This window comes from Ranitomeya variabilis, chromosome 3, assembly GCF_051348905.1.
Source record: "Ranitomeya variabilis isolate aRanVar5 chromosome 3, aRanVar5.hap1, whole genome shotgun sequence".
NCBI lineage: Eukaryota > Metazoa > Chordata > Amphibia > Anura > Dendrobatidae > Ranitomeya > Ranitomeya variabilis.
The window spans coordinates 256169013-256182039 of record NC_135234.1 but is presented as its reverse complement, the minus strand read 5'-3'; the positions used below and the strand labels follow the sequence as shown (position 1 = coordinate 256182039).

Below are 13027 nucleotides of genomic sequence, written 5' to 3'. Positions count from 1 at the left end.
CAGACAGGCCCTTCTGGCATTTGCCAGAATTGCCAGATGGCCACTCCGGCCCTGCAGATAACCTTGTATGCAGCTTGATTCATACATCCTTCGCAAAGATTGACCTGCCCAATTCCAGGCTTGCTGCGCTCCCAGCCATGCTGAACTGCGGTGACCTCTGGACCATGGGAAAATGCCAGTGATGAGGTCACCGCAGTTCAAGCTCAGTGTCTTTACAGCAGATCACCGTGAAAAATTATCACCGTGATCTGCTGTGAAGATACGGTGCTTGTACTGCGATGACCTCATCACTGGCATTTTCCCATGGACCAGAGGTCACTGCAGTTCAGCACGGTTGGGAGCGCAGCTTCAGTGACGTCACTGAAGCTGCGCTCCCAGCAGCTCATTCACCAGTGGTTTTCTGCTGGGACGGTCGCATCTTGGCATCGTCTTGGTTGAAAACGAACTATCCCCCAGACATGGATTACAGCATGGGACACAACGACGGACAGGTATGGTATATTGTTGCTTTTTTATTTTACTTTTATTACAGGAGATCGAGGGCTTCGCTGGAATTAGATGACGTCGTAAGTATAGTTTAATTAAGAATATTAAAGGAGTCTGTGTCTTTCTTTCAAGTAAAGGATTTTTTTTTCTGGGTGTCTGTGTTTTCTTACAGTGACTATGGGGTTAGTAATGGGGGTGTTTTATTGACGCCTCTCCATAAATAACCTCTAGGCTTGATGTCTCCTGACGGTGACATCAACCCCCCAACTATTACCCCACTTGCCACCGCTACAGGGCAAGTGAGAAGAGCGAAGCTAAGTGCCAGATTTGGCGCATCTTAGAGATGCCTCTTTTCTGGGGTGGCTGTGAGCTGATGTTTTTAGCTGGGGGGCAAGATCCATGGCCCCTTCCTAGGCTATAAATATCAGCCCACAGCTGTCTGTATAGCCTTTGCTGGTTATTAATTATGGGGTGTCCCCTCGTCATTTTATTTGAGGGTCCCCCATTTTAATAGCCAGTAAAGGCTAAGTACACAGTTGAGAGTTTATATTAATAGCCTGGGAAGCTCCATGGGTTTTACCCCCTTCCCAGGCTATAAACATCTGCCCCAGTAGTCGACTTTCCCTCTGCTGGTTATGAAAATTGCGCAGGAGCTCACAACATTTTTTACAAAAAATAATCTTTTATTAATTACATGTACAGTAATTTGCACACACTGTTCTAATTGTATTTGTCACTGACATCTATATACCAATTCTATTTGTACCATATTTTCTGGACTATAAGATGCACCGGACCATAAGACGCACCCCAAATTGGGGTGTAAAATAGCAGAAAAAAGATTTTTATAAGATGGGGGTCCATCTTATTGTCCGAATTTAAGGTATCTTAGGCTACTTTCACATTAGCGTCGGTACGGGTCTGTCGCTATGCGTCGGCGTGACGTACCGACGTACGTTGTGAAAATTGTACACGACGTGGGCACCGGATGCAGTTTTTCAATGCATCCGCTACCCATTCTAAAGTCTGGGGAGGAGGGGAAAAGAGTTCCGGCCGCGCATGCGCGGTAGGAAATGGTGGATCCGACGTACGAAAAAACGTTCCCTTGAACGTTTTTTCGTGCCGACGGTCCACCAAAACAACGCATCCAGTGCACGATGGATGCGACGTATGGCCATCTGTCGCGATCCGTTGGCCCAAAACGGCGGATTGCGACGTACGTCACACGACGCAAGTGTGAAAGAGGCCTTACCTGAGAGCCGGCTGTGGTACAGCGGGGTCACAGAAGGCAAGGTCTATTCTTCAGGAAGCCGGCGGCAGCAGAAGTGGGGCAATGCTGCAGTGCTGGGGTGCGATGCTGCGGGTCCGGTGTTGGTGGTGAGGCAGAGCTGGAGCAGGGTCCCATCCTCAGGATGCCGGCGGTGGCAGAAGTGGGGCAATGCTGCGGATCATGGAGCAGGGTCCCTTCTTCAGGATGCCAGCGGCAGAAATGTGGTGACGCTGCGGTCCCATGTCCAAGGTGAACAGAGCCGAGCGCATCACCGGTTTCGTTGCGGATATCTTCCTGAAACTGTGAAGGCTTCAGGAAAATGGCGCATGTGCAAATTGAGATCTTGGCGGCCATTTTCCTGAAGCAGAGTGCCGCCGAGATTTCAATCTGCACACGCGCAGCCCACGGAAGATGGCCGCAAGGAAACCGGTGATATACTCTGTTCACCGCGGACACCAGGACGTGGCGCCGCCACAATTTTGCTGCCGGCATCCTGAAGAAGGGACCTTGCTCGGGTGCATTCTGCACTGCCCACCACCGCAGCATCGCCACACCTCTGCCCACAACCCCCTAGTAAGCCTGCATTCGCACTATAAGTCGCATCCCCCATTTTCCTCCCAAATTTTTTGGGGAAAAGGAACGTCTTATAGTCTGAAAAATACAGTATTTACTCTATGTAATCCACCTCTTCTATCCTATCGGCTCCTACTGTGATCGTGGACTGCGCTGGAAAAAAAAAGCAGATGAAGACAACGATAGATTAGCATTGGTCTGAATTCAATCCGATTTTTTATCGGACTCCATTCGTCCGATTGCATCACAAGTGGGAATTAGCTGAGGATTCTCGCTCTCACTACTTTTACATTTTCCTCACGTTTATTGGTACAATGGTGAGAAGCCAATTCTTTCAAGAGAAACACCCGGAGCTGGGGCAGATCAGAGAAAACACCAGCTTGCTAATTATTATCCGGGAAAAGAACAGCAATGCAATACTGAAAACCAACACGGGGGGCGTAAGGCTGCTCAGACCACATACACAGCCACTGACTTCAGTGACAACAGCAGCGAGAACGCGAACTGAAAAAGCTCTTTGAACACTCGAGCCTTCCGTTGCCGACAGTCCTGTAACGTGACCTTTGCTGCCGTGTCTTCTGACGTCATTAGTATGTGTTATTGTGGTGGAGGGGCAGGAAGAGGATTCCGTACACAATGACGAACGGTAAACGAGCGCCTGGGATGTAACTATGGGGTGACGAGTGCCGCGTCTGTCCTCGGTGATCACCGCGGTGCTTGTCTGATAGGCGCCCGTGCAGACGGAGCACATACTTATACTAGTGCGGACGCGGCATTACTGTATGAGGGATTGGCCACGTAATAAGGGAGGAAATCCACGGAGTCTTCATTACCGGAGACCGTGCAGAGAAAACGTATACAGACCACTATATATAACACCATGTACACATATAAAATGGAGGTATAGAGCATTATATATAACACTATGTACACATATATAATGGAGGTATAGAGCACTATATATAACACCATGTACACATATATAATGGAGGTATAGAGCACTATATATAACACTATGTACACATATATAATGGAGGTATAGAGCACTGTATATAACGCCATGTACACATATATAATGGAGGTATAGAGCATTATATATAACACTAAGTACACATATATAATGGAGGTATAGAGCACTATATATAACACCATGTACACATATATAATGGAGGTATAGAGCACTATATATAACACCATGTACACATATATAATGGAGGTATAGAGCACTATATATAACACCATGTACACATATATAATGTAGGTATAGAGCATTATATATAACACTATGTACACATATATAATGGAGGTATAGAGCACTATATAAAACTGTACACATATATAATGGAGGTATAGAGCACTATATATAACACCATGTACACATATAATGGAGGTATAGAGCACTATATATAACACTATGTACACATATATAATGGAGGTATAGAGCACTATATATAACACTGTACACATATATAATGGAGGTATAGAGCACTATATATAACACTATGTACACATATAATGGAGGTATAGAGCACTATATATAACACCATGTACACCACTATAATGGAGGTATAGAGCACTATATATAACACCATGTACACATATAATGGAGGTATAGAGCACTATATATAACACCATGTACACATATAATGGAGGTATAGAGCACTATATATAACACTATGTACACATATATAATGGAGGTATAGAGCACTATATATAACACTATGTACACATATAATGGAGGTATAGAGCACTATATATAACACCATGTACACCACTATAATGGAGGTATAGAGCACTATATATAACACCATGTACACATATATAATGGAGGTATAGAGCACTATATATAACACTATGTACACATATATAATGGAGGTATAGAGCACTATATATAACACTATGTACACATATAATGGAGGTATAGACCACTATATATAACACCATGTACACATATATAATGGAGGTATAGAACACTATATATAACATGTACACATATATAATGGAGGTATAGAACACTATATATAACATGTACACATATATAATGGAGGTATAGAGCACTATATATAACACCATGTACACATATATAATGGAGGTACATAGCACTATATATAACATGTACACATATATAATGGTGGTATAGAGCACTATATATAACACTATGTACACATATATAATGGAGGTATAGAGCACTATATATAACACCATGTACACATATATAATGGAGGTATAGAGCACTATATATAGCATGTACACATATATAATGGAGGTATAGAACACTATATATAACATGTACACATATATAATGGAGGTATAGAGCACTATATATAACATGTACACATATATAATGGAGGTATAGAACACTATATATAACACTATGTACACATATATAATGGAGGTATAGAGCACTATATATAACACCATGTACACATATATAATGGAGGTATAGAACACTATATATAACATGTACACATATATAATGGAGGTATAGAGCACTATATATAACATGTACACATATATAATGGAGGTATAGAACACTATATATAACATGTACACATATATAATGGAGGTATAGAGCACTATATATAACACCATGTACACATATATAATGGAGGTACAGAGCACTATATATAACATGTACACATATATAATGGAGGTATAGACCACTATATCTAACACCATGTACACATATATAATGGAGGTATAGAGCACTGTATATAACACCATGTACACATATATAATGGAGGTATAGGGCACTATATATAACATGTACACATATATAATGGAGGTACAGAGCACTATATATAACACTATGTACACATATATAATGGAGGTATAGAGCACTATATATAACACCATGTACACATATATAATGGAGGTATAGAACACTATATATAACATGTACACATATATAATGGAGGTATAGAGCACTATATATAACATGTACACATATATAATGGAGGTACAGAGCACTATATATAACATGTACATATATATAATGGAGGTATAGACCACTATATATAACACTGTACACATATATAATGGAGGTATAGACCACTATATATAACACCATGTACACATATATAATGGAGGTACAGAGCACTATATATAACACTATGTACACATATATAATGGAGGTATAGACCACTATATATAACACCATGTACACATATATAATGGAGGTATAGAGCACTATATATAACACCATGTGTACATATATAATGGAGGTATAGAGCACTATATATAACACCATGTACACATATATAATGTAGGTATAGAGCACTATATATAACATGTACACATATATAATGGAGGTACAGAGCACTATATATAACATGTACACATATATAATGGAGGTATAGACCACTATATATAACACTGTACACATATATAATGGAGGTATAGACCACTATATATAACACCATGTACACATATATAATGGAGGTACAGAGCACTATATATAACACTATGTACACATATATAATGGAGGTATAGAACACTATATATAACATGTACACATATATAATGGAGGTATAGAGCACTATATATAACATGTACACATATATAATGGAGGTATAGAGCACTATATATAACACCATGTACACATATATAATGGAGGTATAGAGCACTATATATAACACTATGTACACATATATAATGGAGGTATAGACCACTATATATAACACCATGTACACATATATAATGGAGGTATAGAGCACTATATATAACACCATGTGCACATATATAATGGAGGTATAGAGCACTATATATAACACCATGTGCACATATATAATGGAGGTATAGAGCACTATATATAACACCATGTGCACATATATAATGTAGGTATAGAGCACTATATATAACACCATGTACACCTATATAATGGAGGTATAGAGCACTATATATAACATCATGTACACATATATAATGGAGGTATAGAGCACTATATATAACACCATGTACACATATATAATGGAGGTGTAAGCACTGTATATAACACCATGTACACATATATAATGTAGGTATAGAGCACTATATATAACACTATGTACACATATATAATGGAGGTGTAGAGCACTATATATAACACTGTACACATATAATGGAGGTATAGAGCACTATATATAACACTATGTACACATATATAATGGAGGTATAGAGCACTATATATAACACTATGTACACATATATAATGGAGGTGTAGAGCACTATATATAACACTGTACATATATAATGGAGGTATAGAGCACTATAACACTATGTACACATATATAATGGAGGTATAGAGCACTATATATAACACCATGTACACATACATAATGGAGGTATAGAGCACTATATATAACACCATGTACACATATATAATGTAGGTATAGAGCACTATATATAACACTATGTACACGTATATAATGGAGGTATGGAGCACTATATATAACACTGTACACATATATAATGGAGGTATAGAGCACTATATATAACACCATGTACACATATATATAATGGAGGTATAGAGCACTATATATAACACTACACATATAATGGAGGTATAGAGCACTATATATAACACTATGTACATATATATAATGGAGGTGTAGAGCACTATATATAACACCATGTACACATATATAATGGAGGTATAGAGCACTATATACTGTATAACACTACACATATAATGGAGGTATAGAGCACTATATATAACACTATGTACACATGTATAATGGAGGTATAGAGCACTATATATAACACTACACATAATGGAGGTATAGAGCACTATATATAACATGTACACATATATAATGGATGTATAGAGCACTATATATAACATGTACACATATATAATGGATGTATAGAGCACTATATATAACATGTACACATATATAATGGAGGTATAGAGCACTATATATAACATGTACACATATATAATGGAGGTATAGAGCACTATATATAACATCATGTACACATATAATGGAGGTATAGAGCACTATATATCACACTATGTACACATATATAATGGAGGTATAGAGCACTATATATAACACCATGTACACATATATTATGGAGGTATAGAGCACTATATATAACACCATGTACACATATATAATGGAGGTATAGAGCACTATATATAACACTGTACACATATATAATGGAGGTATAGAGCACTATATATAACATTATGTACACCTATATAATGGAGGTATAGAGCACTATATATAACACTGTACACATATATAATGGAGGTATAGAGCACTATATATAACATCATGTACACATATAATGGAGGTATAGAGCACTATATATAACACCATGTACACCACTATAATGGAGGTATAGAGCACTATATATAACACCATGTACACCACTATAATGGAGGTATAGAGCACTATATATAACACCATGTACACATATATAATGGAGGTATAGAGCACTATATATAACACTATGTACACCTATATAATGGAGGTATAGAGCACTATATATAACATGTACATATGTATAATGGAGGTATAGAGCACTATATATAACACTATGTACACATATATAATGGAGGTATAGAGCACTATATATAACACTATGTACACATATAATGGAGGTATAGAGCGCTGTATATAACACCATGTACACATATATAATGGAGGTATAGAGCACTGTATATAACACTAAGTACACATATAATGGAGGTATAGAGCACTATATATAACATGTACACATATATAATGGAGGTGTAGAGCACTATATACAGTCATGGCCAAAAGTATTCACACCCCTGCAATTCTGTCAGATAATACTCAGTTTCTTCCTTAAAATGATTGCAAACACAAATTCTTTGGTATTATTATCTGCATTTAATTTGTCTTAAATGAAAAAAACACAAAAAGAATTGTCCTAAAGCCAAACTGGATATAATTCCACACCAAACATAAAAAGGGTGGACAAAAGTATTGGCACTGTTCGAAAAATCATGTGATGCTTCTCTAATTTGTGTAATTAACAGCGCCTGTAACTTACCTGTGGCACCTAACAGGTGTTGGCAATAACTAAATCACTCTTGCAGCCAGTTGACATGGATTAAAGTTGACTCAACCTCTGTCCCGTGTCCTTGTGTCTACCACATTGAGCATGGAGAAAAGAAAGAAGACCAAAGAACTGTCTGAGGACTTGAGAAACCAAATTGTGAGGAAGCATGAGCAATCTCAAGGCTACAAGTCCATCTCCAAAGACCTGAATGATCCTGTGTCTACCGTGCGCAGTGTCATCAAGAAGTTTAAAGCCCATGGCACTGTGGCTAACCTCCCTAGATGTGGACGGAAAAGAAAAATTGACAAGAGATTTAAACGCAAGATTGTGCGGATGTTGGATAAAGAACCTCGACTAACATCCAAACAAGTTCAAGCTGCCCTGCAGTCCTAGGGTACAACAGTGTCAACCCGTACTATCCGTCGGCGTCTGAATGAAAAGGGACTGTATGGTAGGAGACCCAGGAAGATCCCACTTCTTACCCCGAGACATAAAAAAGCCAGGCTGGAGTTTGCCAAAACTTACCTGAAAAAGCCTAAAATGTTTTGGAAGAATGTTCTCTGGTCAGATGAGACAAAAGTAGAGCTTTTTGGGCAAAGGCATCAACATAGAGTTTACAGGAGAAAAAAGAGGCATTCAAAGAAAAGAACACGGTCCCTACAGTCAAACATGGCGGAGGTTCCCTGATGTTTTGGGGTTGCTTTGCTGCCTCTGGCACTGGACTGCTTGACCGTGTGCATGGCATTATGAAGTCTGAAGACTACCAACAAATTTTGCAGCATAATGTAGGGCCCAGTGTGAGAAAGCTGGGTCTCCCTCCGAGGTCATAGGTCTTCCAGCAGGACAATGACCCAAAACACACTTTAAAAAGCACTAGAACATTGTTTGTGAGAAAGCACTGAAGACTTCTAAGGTGGCCAGCAATGAGTCCAGACCTGAATCCCATAGAACACCTGTGGAGAGATCTAAAAATGGCAGTTTGGAGAAGGCACCCTTCAAATATCAGTGACCTGGAGCAGTTTGCCAAAGAAGAATGGTCTAAAATTCCAGCAGAGCATTGTAAGAAACTCAATGATGGTTACCGGAAGCGGTTGGTCGCAGTTATTTTCGCTAAAGGTTGTGCAACCAAGTATTAGGCTGAGGGTGCCAATACTTTTGTCTGGCCCATTTTTGGAGTTTTGTGTGAAATTTATCAATTTTTTGCTTCATTCTCGTTTGTGTTTTTTCATTTAAGACAAATTAAATGAAGATAATAATACCAAAGAATTTGTGTTTGCAATCGTTTTCAGGAAGAAACTGAGTATTATCTGACAGAATTGCAGGGGTGTGAATACTTTTGGCCATGACTGTATAACATGTACACATGTATAATGGAGGTATAGAGCACTGTATTTAACACCATGTACACATATATAATGGAGGTATAGAGCATTGTATATAACACCACTAGATGGTGGCCCGATTCGAACGCTTCGGGTATCTCTATATATATATATATGAGGCACCGTGATTACTCGCTAATCCCGCCCCTTGCACAGTAGCTCCGCCCCCACCACATCACCACACACAATCCCGCCCCGACCACATTACCACACACAATCCCGCCCCCCCACCACATTACCACACACAATCCGCACCACATCACCACATACAATCCGCACCACATCACCACACACAATCCCGCCCCCCAACCACATCACCACACAATCCCCCCACCACATCACCACATATAATCCCGCCCCCCCACTACATCACCACACACAATCCCGCTCCCCCACCATATCACCACACACAATCCCGCCCCCCCACCACATCACCACACATAATCCCATTCCCCACCACATCACCACACATTATCCCCCCCACCATATCACCACACATAATCCCATTCCCCACCACATCACCACACATAATCTCCCCCACCATATCACCACACATAATCCCCCCCCACCACATCACCACACATAATCCGGCCCCCCACCATATCACCACACACAATCCCGGCCCCCCACCATATCACCACACACAATCCCGCCCCCCCACCACATCACCACACATAATCCCCCCACCACATCACCACACGCAATCCCGTCCACCACCACATCACCACACATAATCCCGCCCCCCACCACATTACCACACACAATCCCGCCCCCACCACATTACCACACAATCCGCACCACATCACCACACACAATCCCGCCCCCCGCCACATCACCACACATAATCCCGCCCCCCCACCACATCACCACACATAATCCCGCCCCCCAACCACATCACCGCACATAATCCCGCCTGCCCACCACATCACCACACAAAACCCCGCCCCCACCACATCATCACACATAATCCCGCCCCCCCACCCCATTACCACACATAATCCCGCCCCCCCACCCCATTACCACACATAATCCCGCCCCCCCACCCCATTACCACACATAATCCCGCCCCTCCACCTTATGACCACACATAATCCCGCCCTCCATCACATCACCACACATAATCCAGCCCCCCACCACATCACCACACTGAATCCGGCTCCCACCACATTACCACAGAAATCCCGCACCCCCACATTACAACATGAGGCTCCGTCCCCCCACATTACCACACGAGGCTCCGTCCCCACACATTACCACACGAGGCTCCGTCCCCACACATTACCACACGAGGCTCCGTCCCCACACATTACCACACGAGGCTCCGTCCCCACACATTACCACACGAGGCTCCGTCCCCACACATTACCACACGAGGCTCCGTCCCCACACATTACCACACGAGGCTCCGTCCCCACACATTACCACACGAGGCTCCGTCCCCACACATTACCACACGAGGCTCCGTCCCCACACATTACCACACGAGGCTCCGTCCCCACACATTACCACACGAGGCTCCGTCCCCACACATTACCACACGAGGCTCCGCCCCCCCACATTACCACACGAGGCTCCGCCCCCCCACATTACTACACTCAGCACTTCCTTTCTATGTAATTCAACCGCTTCAGCCAAGGTAAATGTTCATTTAATTGCATCCGCATTCTCCCAAACAAAATGAGCGAAGAAGAGTCGCCAGGTCCATCTCACAGGCCACATGAAAATCCGGACAGCGATGCAGTAGCTGATCAACAACAACAATATCGACTAAATCGTAGGATTGGTTATCAACAACAAACACCTGAGCAGATTGATAAGGACAGAGAGAGATATCACAAGGTTTATATCAACTGAGTGACCGAAAGAAGGGAAGCATTTACTTTAGTTTAATCACCAGCAGCGTTAATTAGATCGCAATGAGCGTGCCGAGCGTTAGCTGGCTGGAAACAGCTAGTTCTAGAATATGTATGTAGTTTATTTATGAAGTTTTCAGAATAATGCAATTTATACAAAGGATTCGGCCGGCCGGCTGCGACCAATTAGCGAAGCGTGGTTCAAATTCCGCGCCAATTCGCGTGCGGACTGCGACTGTCGCTGAATGGTCACGCCCAGCCTCACACAATCAGTGAAGCCAGGGCCGGATCCAGGTTTTTGAGGGCCCCGGGCGAAAGAGTCTCAGTGGGCACCCCTCTTTAACACATATCACGATTCATGATGCACAGATACAGCAGAGAAATATAGCACAGCCCACGTAGCGTATAACACAGCCCACGTAGCGTATAACACAGCCCACGTAGCGTATAACACAGCCCACGTAGCGTATAACACAGCCCACGTAGCGTATAACACAGCCCACGTAGCGTATAACACAGCCCACGTAGCGTATAACACAGCCCACGTAGCGTATAACACAGCCCACGTAGCGTATAACACAGCCCACGTAGCGTATAACACAGCCCACGTAGCGTATAACACAGCCCACGTAGCGTATAACACAGCCCACGTAGCGTATAACACAGCCCACGTAGCGTATAACAGCCCACGTAGCGTATAACACAGCCCACGTAGCGTATAACACAGCCCACGTAGCATATTGCCCAGCCACGTAGCATATTGCCCAGCCACGTAGCATATTGCCCAGCCACGTAGCATATAGCACACGCACGTAGCATATAGCACAGCCACGTAATATATAGCACAGCCACGTAATATATAGCACAGCCACGTAATATATAGCACAGCCACGTAGTATATAGCACAGCCACGTAGTATATAGCACAGAGATGTAGTATATAACACTGCCCACGAAGTATATAGCACAGCCCACGTAGTATATAGCAATGTGGGCACCATATCCCTGTTAAAAAAAGAATTAAAATAAAAAATAGTTATATACTCACCTTCCGTCGGACCCCGGATCCAGCCCAGGCGTTTACCGATGCTCCTTGCGACGCTCCTGTCCCAAGAGTGCATTGCGGTCTCAATCAGCAGCATCAATAGTAAAAAGTTGGTCACACAGGGTTAATAGCGGCGTTAACGGAGTGCGTTACACCGCGGCATAACGCGGTCCGTTAACGCTGCCATTAACTAACCCTGTGTGAGTGCTGACTGGAGGGGAGTATGGTGGGGGCACTGACGGCAGGGGAGTAGGGAGCGGCCATCTTGCGGCCACACTGTACCCGTCGCTGATTGACCATATATTGGAGGTATTGAGCCCTATATACACTGCTCAAAAAAATAAAAGGAACACTTAACCCCTTAGTGACAGCCAAATTTTTGAAATCTGACCAATGTCACTTTATGT

General features: G+C 42.1%; 1 protein-coding gene across 1 annotated transcript in view; it reads left to right on the top strand.

Moving 5' to 3' along the window:
- The first annotated feature begins 2816 nt into the window (after positions 1–2816).
- TMEM167B (transmembrane protein 167B) overlaps positions 2817–13027 on the top strand; it is a 45452-nt gene continuing 35241 nt past the window's right edge. Inside the window, exon 1 of the mRNA XM_077295411.1 lies at positions 2817–2975. Coding sequence (XP_077151526.1) covers positions 2966–2975 — 10 coding nt within the window. The 5' untranslated portion in view covers positions 2817–2965. The remainder of the gene's footprint in view (positions 2976–13027) is intronic.